Consider the following 17,544-nt stretch of genomic DNA (forward strand, 5'->3'; position numbering starts at 1 on the left):
CTGTTAACTCGTTTCGTTAATGGAAAGGTGTTCTCTATTGTTGGCACAAACTTACTGTTGAAGACATTGTATTTCACATTACTATCTCTTTCCAAATATACCTCATACTGTACGACCTCTTTAACTTATTCTTAAGACATTGCATCGAGGTATCATGACTAAGGTATTGTAGGAACATGCCTCAGAGCCATAACGTGTTTCAATGTTTATTTCCATCAATTGTGCATATGATCAGATAGTCTGTTAACGATTGATTACACATTAACGGTTTCAGCCTGAGAAATGTCTATAAAAATGTTATCAATCAGGTTCCTGCCATATCCCTCCACATGTGCTGGAAAATTAACAACTGAAATCAAATTGAAAGGGCAAAAGAATGAATCCAGTTGATTCTTCTTGTCAGAACCTTTTAATAAATCTGCACTGAAATCACAACCTACTAGCTGTTTCTTCTTATTTGACAGGTGTATGTCGAGTTTTTGTTGCTGCTACGATTCTTACTCCCGATAATGTTTGCTGAATGACAACAGAGAAATTTTCGTTGTTACTACTATCACCTACTTCTTGATGTTAAATGATATTTATTGTATATATGTTACATATGATTATATATTAGGACTAAAATTTTAAAACAAGTTTATTAAAGTGTTTCCAACGATAAGGCTTTATTTAATATTGATGATAATGAGAAACTGTAACAAAATTCCTACAGCAAAAATTTGAAACTTCATGGTCGATGAGGGTCGTCTTGTCGTTGTCCGATTGAGCTCAAATTATGCACATACTTTTTTCAGTGATCGGAACAAAACAGAAGGGTGGGAGTTACACATTTAGAAAGTTGTAAAACAAGGGCCACCCGAACTTCCATGAACTGAAATCCAGAGGATTCAGATCGGATGACCGAGGGGGCCAGGCAATAGGAACTCCCTTCCGGTAAAACGAAACGCCTCATGAAGGAATGTGGTAACGTCCCCATGATAGTGGAGTGTGGCATCATCCTGATGGAAAATTACGTCGGGAGACACCTTACAACTGCATAGCTCGCCGATATGTCGATGTAGCAGTGTCCTCTCTCTCTGCGCGCATGTGCCTTGCGACTCAGCGCATAACATGAAATGGTGAGGATGACATCTTGGAGCCGGACGCTGTGGCCGAGCGGTTCTAGGCACTTCAGTCCGGAACCACACGGCTGCTACGGTCGCAGGTTCGAATCCTGCTTCGGGCATGGATGTGTGTGCTGTCCTTAGGTTAGTTAGGTTTATGTAGTTCTAAGTTTAGGGGACTGATGACCTCGGCTTTAAGTCCCATAGTGCTTAGAGCCATTTGAACCATTTGACATCTTGGACAGTGCCTCTATTGATTGCGTATTTGCCCAACAACGTGAAATGTCGAGTTCTCTCGCTATATGGGTTTGTTTCGGGCATTTCTCTAGCTCGGAATCTTGTATTTGTTTCATGTGGTTATTACGCTTTAGGGCGCTCGGCGTACAATGAGGTGACAAAAGTCATGGGATAGCGATACTCACATATAGAGATGGAAGTCGTTTCGGGTACACAGGGTATAATCAGTTATCCCCGCCAGGTGTCTACCGGTGATAGTCTTTCACTATTCGATAGATAGTTATTTGAAGAAAACGCACCAAAAGCAACGACTCGAAGATCCTTTTTTGATCGACTAGACTGAGAAGTTTAACTAGGTAGCACGTGTCATTCGCCAAACCGACATTTAGGCCTAGCGCACACGCATCGATTTATATCGTACGATCAAATTCTTTTAGTGGAACAAAGAAGTTCCTATGCTCTCCTTTGTTCCTCTAAAAGAACTTAATCGTACAATATTTTTACGTACGATAAAAATCGATGCCTGTGCGCTTGGCCTTATTCATAATGCTGGCGAACACGTACTCAGGTGATTCATGTGAAATGGTCTTCGACGTGATTACGGCTGCATGGCGGCAATTAACGAACTTTGATTGCGGAATGATAGTTGGAAGAACACGCATAGGACACTGTTTCGGAAATCATTGGGGAATTCAATATTCCGAGAATCACAGTGTCAAGAGAGTGCAGAGAATACCACATTTCAGTCATTACCTCTCACCAGGTACAACGCAGTGGTCGACGGCTTTCACTTATCGACCGAGAACAGCGACTTTTGCTTAGAGTTGTCAGTACTGACAAGTAAGCAACACTGTACGAAATAACCGAAAAATGAATGAGACGTACGACAACAGTATACGTTTGGGCAGTCCTGCTAAATTTAGCATTAACGGGCACAGGGCAGTGCTGCGAAATTTAGCATTAATGGCTATGGGAGCTATTGGAGCAGACGACCGTCACGAGTGTCTTTGCTAACAGGACGACATTGCCTGCACCGCCTCTCCTGGTCTCACGATTATTCGGTTTAACGCTAGACGACTGGAAAACCGCGGTAGTCAGATGAGTGCAGATTTCAGATGGTAGGGTACGAGTGTGGCGTAGACCTCATGAAGCTATGGATCCAATTTGTCAACAAAACACTATGCATTTTGGTGACGGCTCCATAATGGTGTGGATTGTATTTTCCTAGAATGGGCTGGGTTCTCTAGTCCAACTCAACCTTTCAGAGAGCATTTGCTGCCATTCATGGACTTAATTTTCCTAAACAACAATGGAATTTTTATGAGTAACAATGGGCCATACCTCTGGGCCACAGTTGTTCACGATTGGTTTGAAGAACATTCTGAACAATTCGAGCGAATAATTTAGCCACCCAGATCGCCCGTCGCAAATCCTATCACACAGTTATGTGACATAATGGAGAGGTCAGTTCGTGCACTAACTCTTGCATCGGTAACACTTTCGCAATTGTGGACGGCTATACGCCTGCAGGGTACTTTGCAACGACTTGTTGAGTCCATGCCACCTGAAGTAGTTGCACTACGGCTGGCAGTAGGAGGTCCGACATGATATTAGGAGGTATCCCGTGACTTTTGTCACCTTTGTGTTGTTACTCCTCGGTATTTTACGTGAGCTACTGTTTCCTGTGATGTGTCGCCAACAGTGTAATAGAACAGAAGCGGATCTCCTCACCTTTGTACGCGCAGTTCGTCACATTTATTGACGCTCAGGGTCAGCTGCCACTCCCTGCACCAATCGTCGATTCACTACAGGCCTCTCGCGTTTCGCTACAGCCTTATGGCGTTGCAGCCTTCACAATGACAACAGCCTCCAAAGGTTATCCACTAGATCGCTGATGCAGACTGTTAACTTTAGCTGCCCTGTAACACTCTCTTGGGGTACTCCAGAAATTACCTTCACATCTGTCGATTCTGCTGCTTTAAGAACGAGGTGTTGGGACCCTTATGCAAAGTAGTCCAGAATTCAATCACAGATCTGATCCGAGAATCTGCATACTCGTATTTTGTTCTCTAAGCGACAGGGCGTAATTGTATCGAATGCCTTGAGGAAGGCAAGGAGCCGGCCGGCGTGGCCGAGCGGTTCTAGGCGCTACAGTCTGGAGCCGCGCAACCGCTACGGTCGCAGGTTCGAATCCTGCCTCGGGTATGGATGTGTGTGATGTCCTTAGGTTAGTTAGGTTTAAGTAGTTCTAAGTTCTAGGGGATTGATGACCTCAGATGTTAAGTCCCATAGTGCTCAGAGCCATTTGAAGGCAAGGAACACGGCATTCATCTGGACGCCGAGTGTAAATTATAAGACGCTCTTATTCGTTTTTGCTGTAATTCTCACTGATTCACTGTGTTTTATGCTGCAGGTGCACAGCGATGATGATTCGACGCGCGGCTGGGTGCTTCGCTGTATTATGGATGGTCTCTCTTCACCTCGCGGGTAAGAGGCTGCTTTGACCAACGCCCATTGCACTTGCATTGGCACTGTAGTACTCCAAATCGTCACAGTTTGCATATTCCTTACGTCCAAGTCCGTTGTCAAAGTAATTTCAGTTCATAAGTGACAAATGAAATATGAACTTCGGGTAAACGTAAATTGTACGTTTATAGGTCGTGGGTGGAACACTTCCTAACTCTAGTGTCATTTTCGAGCGGACTGGTTTTATTATTAGAAAAGATCTGTGTTCAAGCCCCAGGCTGCCCATCCTGACGTTTGTTTGTGTCAAATGTACCTGTAGATATACAAAATGACAGAATTTCAGGGACTTTACTGGTCTCATACAGATATGATTTTATATATGTAGACTGAAATAGAGAGTGAAAAATCTGTACCAAGGTCGGGAATGGAACCCGGGTCTCCAGCGTAGCAGGCAGGTGCGTCAGATACTAAGCTATCTTGCTACAGCGGTTCACACAACTGCACGGATTACCCTGGCACGCCTTACTCCTCGATCTAAATTCTCACTGCCGCCACAGTTTACTTTAAATTCTCCCTTGCACACGAGCAGTCTTACAAAGTGTAGAAAAAGTACCTCCACAGCTGTAGCTTGGGAGTGTCTTTATTCTAGCACGTGACTGGTTTCGACGGCACATTACCTTCATCCTCAGTCCTCACCATTGCCAAAAGAGTATTTGATATCCATCGAGCTTTTACTGCGGTATCCTTATTGCTAACACACGTGAGTTAGCTTTCATAAATAGTTTATACTCGACACCGTGTTGTCTGCAATGCCAATGACAATGCCGGCGAGACTAGTTGAGTGATAGAATAAAGACATTCCCAAGCTACAGCTGTGGTTGTACTATTTCTCTGATACTTCGTCAGCTGAACTCTCTTGTCCGTGCAGTAAGATTGACGTCCATTAACAGAATTACCGAGGCTCTCCATGTTCTGGAATAGCTTCTCAGCATCGAACGTAAATGGAAGTCCAGCGCGAAACACAGGTGCAGGTACTTATATAAATTAACTTGCACCTGGGTTTCAGGCTGAATCTACCATTTACGTTCCATGCTGAAGTGCTGTCCCAGACCATGGAGAGTCTCGGCAATACTGTTCGTGTGTAAGAGGGAATTTACAGTAGACGGGGACGGCAGTGAGTATTTGGGTCGAGGAGGCAGGCATGCCAGGGTAATCCGTGCAGTCCTGTGAATGGCTTAGCGGCTAACGCTCAAGCCTCATAAGCAGGAGACCCGGTTTGGTTTCCCGGCCTTGGCACAAATTTTCACTCCCCGCTTCAGTCCATATACATCAGAAATGTTTCTGTGATTACTGCAGTAATCTCTTGGCCAATTTTATTACCTGTCTTTGCTGAACTTAAACATTCATCCACCTCCTGTTATCTCGACGAGTCGTTAAAATCTTCTCTTGATATGTTAGAGGCGTGACATATGGCCTTCCTTCTTCAATTACTAATAACGTCATCAGCCATTGTTTGTTGCACTTTAGACAGCAGTTTCGCAGACTTTTCAGAAAGTATGGCTGCCGGAAAGAAATATTCATAAATCCATTGCTTTGAGAAATTGTAGTTCGGATCAGGTATTACAGTACGTTGTGGAAACATGTGTATAAGAAATAACAGAGGTTTTGGATGTCAGCTGTTCTGTAAAATTATTGTCCATATGCCGGTGATACACTACGTTACATAAGAGGAGAAATTAGATGACGTGAGACAAACAACTGGATTACACCTAATCCTCTCACCGGCCCTAAGTGCAGCCATTCCAGACAATCCCGAGGCATTTCAGTTTTTCTGATAAATCTGTAAGAGACTAGCCAAACAAATCATCTATTATTCATTTGCTATTCTCGCAAACAACTCTTGCCCATTTTGCGTTCTTTGTGGAGGAGGATGAGATTTTCATTTGTTATTAGAGATAAAGCTGATACTCCCCTGAACGATACGACATTTTTAGTTATTCTTCACGTGACCTTTACGTACTTCATCTGGTGTCGCTATCACCAAGTCAACATCTACATCTATACTCCGGAAGCCAACTTACGGGGCGCAGCGTCAACTTGATTTTAAGTCTTTTTCTGGACACGTGAAGCTGGAGGATGTAGGCAGGAGGTAATTTGTAATAGTTTTGCGGGGGACAAGTAGAGATCTTGGAAGCAAATACCTAGATTGTACTGCGACTCCATGAATAAGATTCTGTGCTCCGAGATGGCAGAAAGTTGTCTCCTCGCAGATTACAATCTTCCATGCAGTTGCATAAATGTTTCAATGTTCGTACGTAAACTGTTATTTTATTGTGGGATGATATACCCTGAGATTTTCCGCACCTACCATTGCGACATAAAATATATAACATGAGCTAGATTAAATTTTCTGAAAGGCAGTGCCGTTAGATAGATGACTAAACAACTTCCACTATCATTATTTGCCAGTTTGAGACTTCTCAGTATGTGAAAAGTATTGATGGGGGCGTGGTTCGTAACCGGACTGACGTGCTGTCCACATTCCTCAGCAAGCACTGAATTATTCAACGTCAGCACAGGCCGGATCATTCAATCAGTTCTCGTACTGCAAGCGCTGTCCGTATGCAAGGAGCTGTCCGCTGAGCTAAGTTCCGCGTTACCTCAGCCAGACAGCCTTGGAATTACCATAATCCTCCACATCCACATAATTAGTCATCAGTGCCGCATCTCTGTCCCTTGTTGTCGCTGGTTGATCTTCCGTATTGCACCACATTAAATCTACCGGCCGATCACGAATCACGAGTAACTTGATTTCAGTACACGCTATTCAATCTCGGGATCAATTTAAACCACTTATGTGCATCTGCATTATTCATGGCCATTTGACACGAGAGTTATTAGTTGCTCTTCCGCGGTGTATAATACACACAATACTACAGAAAATCTGTGCTCGGAAGCTATTGAGACGTTTACTGAACGCTGACCAAGCGTTCTGAGATTATTACTACTGTTTTGTAAGAAGCACTGTTAGATTAAAATGGTAATTTGTACGACAGAAAAATCTCTACTTTCTGTTTCTTTAGAGGCATAGTGAGACCAACATGTAAATTCAGACTCCGTGTACACGCAACTTCTCTGTAACGTCAACGAAAAGAAAAGGAAGGCTGTAGGACTCATAAAAACTCAGAGGAAATCATGATCAGTTCAGCAGTAAACGAGCAGGAATATCCTTAACGCAGCTCGGACACCGTTACAGAAAAAGCCGAATGCGTTCGTTGTCAGCCAGAAGACTGTTCGATTGTATTGAGTCTTAGACCATTCCCCAAGGATGCAGCTGATACTAAAACAAACATATGGACTCTGTTTGAAAGAGGTCAGCAATACTAATCCACGCCGACAGTTAACAATCCAGGGTAAGGGCACCATAGTGATTCACACGCTTACCTGTATGCCCCCCGCTGCGTGAGTGAAATAGTGGATGAACTTTTTTTTTAAATTAATTACTTAAGTACTACTAAAGCATTTTAAAGATAAATCTATGAAAATTGGTATTAGACTTTTCGGTTGGAAATTTAAAAAAAATACATTTTTCAGTGATTTTGGAAATCAACCCCTAAGGAGATGAAATTGAGGACGAAATGTTTTATAAAAATATTTCATGATAAAACATTTTTAACCTACACCTATTAAAATGTATATTTGCCTTCTCTGCTGCAAATAAAAAATTGCATGTTTCAGTGTTTGTAGAAATTCAGCCCCTAAGTGGAGTGAAAGAGGGCCTGACTGATTCACTGACTCATCCTCGCCCAGGCCAAACCGCTAAGGATAGAATCTTGAGATTTGGAAAGCTTGTTGATATTATACTGTAAGCTTCGTTTAGTAAAGGATTGTTCGAAATTCCACCCCTCAGAGGTTGAAGTACTGGATGAACAGCTTGTTTTTTTGAAAATGTCATTATTAAGGCAACTTTGAAGACAGAAATGCGAAAATTAGTATTTGGTTTCTTGGTCAGAAATTAAAAAAAAGTGTGCTTCAACATGTTTTGAAATTCAGCCTCTAAGGGGATGAAATACGGGATGAAAATTTTTATGAAAATATGTCGTTATTTTAAAATATTTTTAAATGTATAGCTGTGGAAAACGGTATTGGTGTTTTAAAGAAATATGTGTTTGGGGTGGAAGTCTCCATGGAAATATCACCACAAGAACTCAAAACGCAAGATTAACAAAGACCTCAGTCTCCAGCTGCCAGAATTGCTTTTTGGTCACAAGTGCATTCTACGGTCTTAATTAGCGTGAAGAGTTTAGACAAACATTGCAGTTTGTGAACAACATAGGAGTTGGATTAAAGAAAAACAAAAAAAGGTGATCTGTACAGATCGCATAGCCTACGCGAACGAAGCGGGTGTGGTAGTTAAATGTAATCGGTAATACAATGATTCGATTAAATGTGCGTAGGGGCTTCGGAAAGTAAGTTACTCATGTCGTCCCACGCAACGACCATTGCGCAGCATGAGCGCCGCATTATCACGAGAGAGTGTGTGTTCCGGGATTCCCTTCATACACGTTTCTGCTGTGGTACGGATAACAGGTGCAACACAGTGTACAAGGGACATGGAGCGCAGCTGGAAAGGTATTCCAGAGTTGAAGTACGCGGTGCGGTATCATTATTGTGGGCAAAACGTCTAAATTACAGATTCACCGTGAAATTCTTGGTGTATATGGACCAAATACAATGACGCCTCGAGCCGTGGTGAAATGGTGCCAACAATTTGACGAATGCGGCACGGAAGTGGATGATACTGATCGGGAAGGGAGGCCACCGAAATCGACCACGAACGGCAATGTCCAGGCAATCGAGGAACGACATCTGGAGGAGGGGGGCAAGAGAGAGAGAGAGGTATTTTCCAACGATGAAGATGTTGATACAACGGTTCTCGAATGGCTCCCTAACCACGGAGCGAATTTCTATCTTTGAGGAAGTGAACGACTGATAGAAAAGTCCCGACCTCAGTTTACAGAGGTTTGGTAACTGTATTGAGAGATATTGACGAGTATCTCTGTCACTTTAACGCAGCATTCAATAAAAGCTACTTTGCCTGTCGTGATATTAAAACTTCGTGACAGATTAATACTGCATGCGGACCGTGACTCGAACTGGGAGCTTTGCCTCTCGCAGGCAAATGCTCTACCAACCGATCTATCCAAGCACGGGCTCACGACCGATCCTCGTAACTTTACATCCTCCAATACTACTTCTCCTACTTCCTACCTTTCAAGCTTCACAGAAGCGCACACTACACTGCAGAGTGAAAATTTCATTCTGGAAACATCCCCCAGGCTGTGGCTAAGCCATGTCTCCTCATTATCCTCTCCTCCAGGAGTGCTAATGTTGCAAGTTTCGCAGACTTTACAGAAGAAGTCTGGAAGGTAGGAGACGAGGTACTGGTGGAAGTAAAGCTATGAGGACGGATCCTGTGTCGTGCATTGGAAGCTCAGTTCGTATGCTGTGCAGTTGGTACAGAGGATAGTGTTTCTGAATCTCGGTCCGACATAACGTTTTAATCAGCCAGGAGGTTTCAAAAAATCAGTAGCGCAGCAGCTTAATATATTATTCCAGTAAATGGTTCGCTTGTTCAAGTCTCGCCCGAGTCCGTTTTTTTCTCGTTTAGTTTAAATAAAAAATAATAAAAAAAGTTGGTTGAGCACTTGCTTGCGGAACACAAAGGTCCCGACTTCGAGTCTCTGTCCGGCACACAGTTTTAAGCTGCCAGGAAGGTTCATATCAGCGAACACTCCACTGTAGAGCGAAAATTTCATTCTGGCTGTGTATCTTACTTTCTGAAGTCGCCTTGTACATATTGTAAATCAATACCACTTGTCAAAATTCAGTATCTGATGCTACATCAGGCACATCAAGCACTGCAATCAAACCGTTGTAACATCGAATTGGATAGAATTGAAATACAATGACGGGAAACGCTCATACCGACTAAGATATCACATACGACTCACGATCTGCCCTTACATTAAATCTTCCAGTAACTCTCTCCTGCTTACGGACCTTCCTACAGTCTTGCATACTTTGCTGGTTTCGAGTTCCGGTCTGGCACACAGTTTTAATCTGCCAAAAAGTTTCAAATCGGCGCACACTCCGCTGCAGAGCGAAAAGTCATTCCGGAAACCATCTCGTAGGTTACGGCTAAAGAAGTGAAGCAGGCAACAGACATCGTAGAATCTCAGTGTAATTTCGGACGTGTACACGTACCCACCAAATGACTAGAACTGCGAATCTCTGTGAGAAGTTAGTATGGCTAGTGTTAGTCGTGTTTATTTCTGTAACCACGTCTAGGAGGGTACATAAGGAGTGTGAAGAGCGTCAGTCGTTGAGTGAGCACCGTGAAGGTCATGGTGATGTCATGTACATGTGTGAAAAAGCGATATCAGCATTTGACAGAGATTTAAAGATACCTCACAGTGGGACTCCATTTTTCCTGTTGGTCGGATCCTGCAGTGTCCATAGTTGTGGGGCACTGCGAGATGTCAGAGGCCCTGTACTGGACTGCATGAGAACGTATGGGCTAGCATACTCGTCGTCAAAGTTACGGCTGACCATACCTCACCACCACAGGGGACGATAGCCACGATAGCCCCTTCACACCTGTTCCTGTCATATGAGGACATGTAATAGAATTCCTGCAACGTTCTGTGTCACCCCGCATCAATGGTCGGAGATTGGCAGCAGCCGGATTATGGAATTACCGTTCCATTAGTAGGCTGCTGCTGCCACTATTGGTGATCAACTGCTGACGAATGGCGTTGCATTGTCTTTAGCGATGAATTGCGGTTCTGCTCTACCCCAGATGGCCATCATGAGCAACTGTGGAGGGGCCTGGAGAGAGGTCCGATTCTTGGAATGATTTGGAGAGCCATGTTGTGAGGAGTCACTGGGTATATCATGGCTGGTAGTGACTGAGGAAACTGACAGCACAATGGGTATCCTGTGTCCTCATGCGTTACCTCTCCTGCGATAATATCGTTGTGCCTTTTATTTTTGCAGGACAATGCTCGTCCACATATGGCGAGTGTCTCTATGATTTGTCGGCGTTTAGTTGCGGTACTCCCATGAATGATCGCATGGCGCTGATAGCCAGAAGTACCACCTGTGGAAGTTCGGATGCCGAGCTGCAAGTCTTTTCAGTTGACGCTACATTGGGCGACCTGCATGTCGATGACGATGAGATGATGGTGAGGCCAAACAACACCCAGTCCCGGAGGAGACAAAATCTCCGACTCAGAGAACAAACCCGGGCCCATTGCATGGCAGTCACACGCGGTAACCACTTATCTAAGGGAGCAGACACTCCCGTGATCATCCAGATACCCAGAATTGGCCCCTGACAGATCATGTATGGGACCGTTTAGGATGTCAACTCAGTCACAGTGGTACTGAATTGTATGTATGTTGTACGTTAACCGGGGACCTAGAAACGACGGAGAGGCTCCGTCCCCGCCGCAGCCACAGTGGTCCACAACACCACGACGACTACCGCAGTCCACTTCACCAGTCCGCCGGCCCACACCGAACCCAGGGTTATTGTGCGGTTCGGCCCCCGGTGGACCCCCCAGGGAACGTCTCACACCAGACGAGTGTAACCCCTATGTTTGCGTGGTAGAGTAATGGTGGTGTACGCGTACGTGGAGAACTTGTTTGCGCAGCAATCGCCGACATAGTGTAACTGAGGTGGAATAAGGGGAACCAGCCCGCATTCGCCGAGGCAGATGGAAAACTGCCTAAAAACCATCCACAGACTGGCCGACTCACCGGACCTCGACACAAGTCCGCCGGGCGGATTCGTGCCGGGGACCAGGCTCTCCTTCCCGCCCGGAAAGCCGTGCGTTAGACCGCACTGCCAACCTAGTGTGTACGATATCAAGTACCAGTTACAACAGTAGTGGTCAGGATGCCTCAGGAGCGGGTACAATGACTTCATGAAACCCTTCCCAAGTGAATCAGTGCAAGCATTGAGGTCAGATGGAGTGCAAGATAAATGGTCTCATACTGTCAAGTTCTTTATAAATTTGAATCGGTTGGAATAACATCATCTACCCTCCATCCCGTGAAGTTCATTGTGTTTCTTGTTTTCTTTCATTTTTTGCCACGCTATGTTTTTCTGCCCAGCAGCCTTTCTTGAAGGTGTGCTAGTCTACCAAGATGTGCAGGAGACCTTCCGTGCAGGTTAGAAGCTGTGACGACGAATCATTAGTCGTGCCTGGATAGTTCAGTTGATAAGACCGTTGCCAGCGAAATGCAAGGTTCCAGCTTAGTCCTGGCATGGTACTCAGTTTCAGTCTACCGGGAAGTTTCAAAACAGCGGCCACTCCGCTGCGGACTCAAAGATTCACTCTGGAAAGCCATCGATCATTTGTGAAACTGGACTAATTCGTTTAAGAAACGAACCAATGTCCTCCCTGACAGGCTACAGCTTTAATAACCGTGATACAACGCTTGATAAACGGCGTATCGGCGAAGAGCGATGGGACATAAATTCTAAAAAAAGAAAAAAAGCACATGAAACATGCGTGCCGTGAATTGGTGCACAGGGGGCGGAACCGAGGCGATTGCTCCGTGGGCCGCGGCGGCCGTTACAGGCTGTGATCTGAATATGTAGCAGCCGGCCCGCGCATAAATATGCGCGCGGCGCCTTATTGAGACATTACTCTATTCTCGTGCCGCGTATAAATTAATGAAAGGCCCATCCATTAGGGCGCAGGCGAGGGGCGGCGCCGCCTTGTCCGGCGTCCAGAATGGCTGGCTGGGCGCGGGCCTCTGCCGTGCTGTGGAATCCCGTGGCAGGTTGTTAGGAGCGGGACGGGGCGTTTGTTATGGGCTCCACGCGGGCCTGTCCAGACACGTCCCGTAACCGTCAGGCATCAGCTGCTCGAAAAGCTGTACGTCTTCACCACTCCATGTGTTTCCCTGCGTCCGTTCAGGCACTACACGCGCACTCTGTATGACATGGCTGATAAAAGTTGCTGTTAGCTATGGTTTTACTGGAAAAAGGGTAGTAAGAGTAATCCGTCCAACTATAGACGTATATCATTGACGTCGGTTTGCAGTAGGGTTTTGGAGCATATACTGTATTCAAACATGAATCACCTCGAAGGGAACAATCTATTGATACGTAATCAGCATGGTTTCAGAAAACATCGTTCTTGTGCATCGCAGCTAGCTCTTTATTCGCACGAAGTAATGGCCGCTATAGACAGGGGATCTCAAGTTGATTCCGTATTTATAGATTTCCGGAAAGCTTTTGACACCGTTCCTCACAAGCGACTTCTAATCAAGTTGCGGGCCTATGGGTTATCGTCTCAGTTGTGCGACTGGATTCGTGATTTCCTGTCAGGAAGGTTACAGTTCGTAGTAATAGACGGCAAATCATCGAGTAAAACTGAAGTGATATCAGGTGTTCCCCAGGGAAGCGTCCTGGGACCTCTGCTGTTCCTGATCTATATAAACGACCTGGGTGACAATCTGAGAAGTTCTCTTACGTTGTTCGCAGATGATGCTGTAATTTACCGTCTAGTAAGGTCATCCGAAGACCAGTATCAGTTGCAAAGCGATTTAGAAAAGATTGCTGTATGGTGTGGCAGGTGGCAGTTGACGCTAAATAACGAAAAGTGTGAGGTGATCCACATGAGTTCCAAAAGAAATCCGTTGGAATTCGATTACTCGATAAATAGTACAATTCTCAAGGCTGTCAATTCAACTAAGTACCTGGGTGTTAAAATTACGAACAACTTCAGTTGCAAAGACATAGATAATATTGTGGGGAAGGCGAGCCAAAGGTTGCGTTTCATTGGCAGGACACTTAGAAGATGCAAACAAGTCCACTAAAGAGATAGCTTACACTACACTCGTTCGTCCTCTGTTAGAATATTGCTGCGCGGTGTGGGATCCTTACCAGGTGGGATTGACGGAGGACATCGAAAGGGTGCAAAAAACGGCAGTTCGTTTTGTATTATCACGTAATAGGGGAGAGAGTGTGGCAGATACGATACGCGAGTTGGGATGGAAGTCATTAAAGCAAAGATGTTTTTCGTCGCGGCGAGATCTACTTACGAAATTTCAGTCACCAACATTCTCTTCCGAATGCGAAAATATTTTGTTGAGCCCAACCTACACAGGTAGGAATGATCATCAAAATAAAATAAGAGAAATCAGAGCTCGAACAGAAAGGTTTAGGTGTTGGTTTTTCCCGCGCGCTGTTCGGGAGTGGAATGGTAGAGAGATAGTATGATTGTGGTTCGATGAACCCTCTGCCAAGCACTTACATGTGAATTGCAGAGTAATCATATAGATGTACATGTAGATGAAATTAATTCATTATACACTCCTGGAAATTGAAATAAGAACACCGTGAATTCATTGTCCCAGGAAGGGGAAACTTTATTGACACATTCCTGGGGTCAGATACATCACATGATCACACTGACAGAACCACAGGCACATAGACACAGGCAACAGAGCATGCACAATGTCGGCACTCGTACAGTGTATATCCACCTTTCGCAGCAATGCAGGCTGCTATTCTCCCATGGAGACGATCGTAGAGATGCTGGATGTAGTCCTGTGGAACGGCTTGCCATGCCATTTCCACATGGCGCCTCAGTTGGACCAGCGTTCGTGCTGGACGTGCAGACCGCGTGATACGACGCTTCATCCAGTCCCAAACATGCTCAATGGGGGACAGATCCGGACATCTTGCTGGCCAGGGTAGTTGACTTACACCTTCTAGAGCACGTTGGGTGGCATGGGATACATGCGGACGTGCATTGTCCTGTTGGAACAGCAAGTTCCCTTGCCGGTCTAGGAATGGTAGAACGATGTGTTCGATGACGGTTTGGATGTACCGTGCACTATTCAGTGTCCCCTCGACGATCACCAGAGGTGTACGGCCAGTGTAGGAGATCGCTCCCCACACCACGATGCCGGGTGTTGGCCCTGTGTGCCTCGGTCGTATGCAGTCCTGATTGTGGCGCTCACCTGCACGGCGCCAAACACACATACGACCATCATTAGCACCAAGGCAGAAGCGACTCTCATCGCTGAAGACGACACGTCTCCATTCGTCCCTCCATTCACGCCTGTCGCGACACCACTGGAGGCGGGCTGCACGATGTTGGGGCTTGAGCGGAAGACGGCCTAACGGTGTGAGGGACCGTAGCACAGATTCATGGAGACGGTTGCGAATGGTCCTCGCCGATACCCCAGGAGCAACAGTGTCCCTAATTTGCTGGGAAGTGGCGGTGCGGTCCCCTACGGCACTGCGTAGGATCCTACGGTCTTGGCGTGCATCCGTGCGTCGCTGCGGTCCGGTCCCAGGTCGACGGGCACGTGCACCTTCCGCCGACCACTGGCGACTACATCGATGTACTGTGGAGACCTCACGCCCCACGTGTTGAGCAATTCGGCGGTACGTCCACCCGGCCTCCCGCATGCCCACTATACGCCCTCGCTCAAAGTCCGTCAACTGCACATACGGTTCACGTCCACGCTGTCGCGGCATGCTACCAGTGTTAAAGACTGCGATGGAGCTCCGTATGCCACGGCAAACTGGCTGACACTGACGGCGGCGGTGCACAAATGCTGCGCAGCTAGCGCCATTCGACGGCCAACACCGCGGTTCCTGGTGTGTCCGCTGTGCCGTGCGTGTGATCATTGCTTGTACAGCCTTCTCGCAGTGTCCGGAGCAAATATGGTGGGTCTGACACACCGGTGTCAATGTGTTCTTTTTTCCATTTCCAGGAGTGTATGTACATTCAACATCTCAGTGCATATCAGTATGAAAGTGCTGAAATGATCGTTGGCATTATTCGTTGAGAGACGTCTGGGGCTCTTTGGCTGCCTGGTACAAGACTTTCTACACAGTTGAGTTACATTAATACTATTTTTAATAACCACTAACAAACGGCATGCGGAAGCTCTAGCAGTAGACGGAACATAAACCGTGTCGGGGGATGCGGAAAACAGTGAAGACAGTGCATTTGTTCTCTTACATAGGAAACAGCGGTTTACCTGACCTCCAAAATGGCATGATCATTGGCTGTCGGGCCGAGGGCGGAAGCATTTCCGAAACGGCTAACAAGGGGAAGGCCTCAGACATGGCCAACCGATTCGGCTCAAATTTGGCAGGTCGCTTGAGTACAACCTAAAACGAAGGAATCTAAGATATTTTGGGTCAACACCCCCGCAATTTTGAGAAAATCACCCCTAAAGTTTATAATTCATCATCAGGCATGGGGTCCGCAAATGAAAACTTTTCCAGAAATCAAGGAAAGAAACTTTTACAACTGCCGCTTCTGTACCCACATGGTAAATGCTTTTTGGCGACAGCGCCGATAGCGCAACGGATAAGGTAACTCGCTGGTAATCGGTAAACTCGGGTTCGAACTTCCTAGAAACCTTCATGGTATAGTACTTCAGTATCAAGTAAAGTCATTTCGTTCGTCAGCTCCAAAAATCGCTCGGCGATAGCCGCTCATATCAATCTGGAACGCCGAGAAACAGAACTGCTTGCTTCCAGTAATGCATTCATAATGCATCTGTCTTGCAACACTTTCACAAAACAAAACACAGCGTCGGTAATATTGTGTCAGGCTCCCAAATATATATTACAGCGCTAGTCGAAGGATGTACGTCCTCCATTATTCAGATTATGCATCTAAAAGATATGACACAAACAATAACTAGTTACTACGGCATAAACAGACGAGCTAATTACTACAAACTACATGCAGTACTCGTCATATTTTACTTCGGCGCATTAACGATGAAAAAATCACTATATGTATCCGCGAGGTTCAGGCAGCCTAATGACGGAAAAAAACTCTTTCGGATTTACTTCTATAAGGCTCGTGCTGGTCACTTTGACTCGTCCAGGTCCACAACTATAATATGACGAAGTGGCAACCAGGACAACATAACTCTCCCCGCGTGCATTCTATCCCGTGCCTCGCTCGCGAGGTTGGCTATATGTGATCTCTCGTGAGGAATTCGCAGCACTCTTACTCGGAATTGTTTTCATGTGACTAGGATTAAAAGTTTACACTTTACTAAGTCACGCCGTTTGGGAAATTAAATTGCCTGCCTTATTATCATAATTCCCTATTGATTTACTTACCTTATTAACCCTCTTACTCCTATCAATTGAGATATGGAAAAATACAAACGAAAAGAAGAATATCCGCTAGGTTTCTTCGAGATTGATTCCCAGCCATTTACCTTGCCGTTGCGCTATCGGTGCTGTTGGCGAAAAGCGTTTACCATGTGGGTACAGATTCGATACTTGTAAAAGTTTCTTACCTCGATTTATGGAAAAGTGTGCGTTTTCGGACCCCACACCTGATGATGGAAGATGCTCTGTTTACCATTATCCATCGATCCCGCCAATTTTGAGTCGATTGCTCATTATAACCTTTAGGGGCGATTTTCTCAAAATTGCGGGGGACCCAAAATATCTTAGATTCCTTCGTTTTAGGTTGTACACAGGCGACCTGCCAAATTTGAGCCGAATCGGTTGGCCGTGTCTGAGGCCTTCACCTTGTGTCCGCAAACTATTCGCGCGCCGCCGCTGAGTATGGCAATATGGCGCTCTCTAAAATCGTCGCCGAGGTAACTGTGGTGGTCCAAAAGCCATCGGTGATCGAGATGAACGACGGCTGCAGAGATGTGCACG

At 45.7% G+C, this 17,544-nt stretch overlaps 1 protein-coding gene across 1 annotated transcript in view; it reads left to right on the top strand.

Moving 5' to 3' along the window:
• LOC126333297 (extracellular matrix organizing protein FRAS1-like) overlaps window positions 1–17,544 on the top strand; it is a 393,058-nt gene that overhangs the window by 101,776 nt on the left and 273,738 nt on the right. The window contains exon 2 of the mRNA XM_049996769.1: window positions 3,754–3,827. Within this exon, the coding sequence (XP_049852726.1) occupies window positions 3,754–3,827 (74 nt within the window). The remainder of the gene's footprint in view (window positions 1–3,753; window positions 3,828–17,544) is intronic.

The sequence above is a fragment of the Schistocerca gregaria genome, chromosome 1 (assembly GCF_023897955.1).
Source record: "Schistocerca gregaria isolate iqSchGreg1 chromosome 1, iqSchGreg1.2, whole genome shotgun sequence".
Lineage (NCBI taxonomy): Eukaryota > Metazoa > Arthropoda > Insecta > Orthoptera > Acrididae > Schistocerca > Schistocerca gregaria.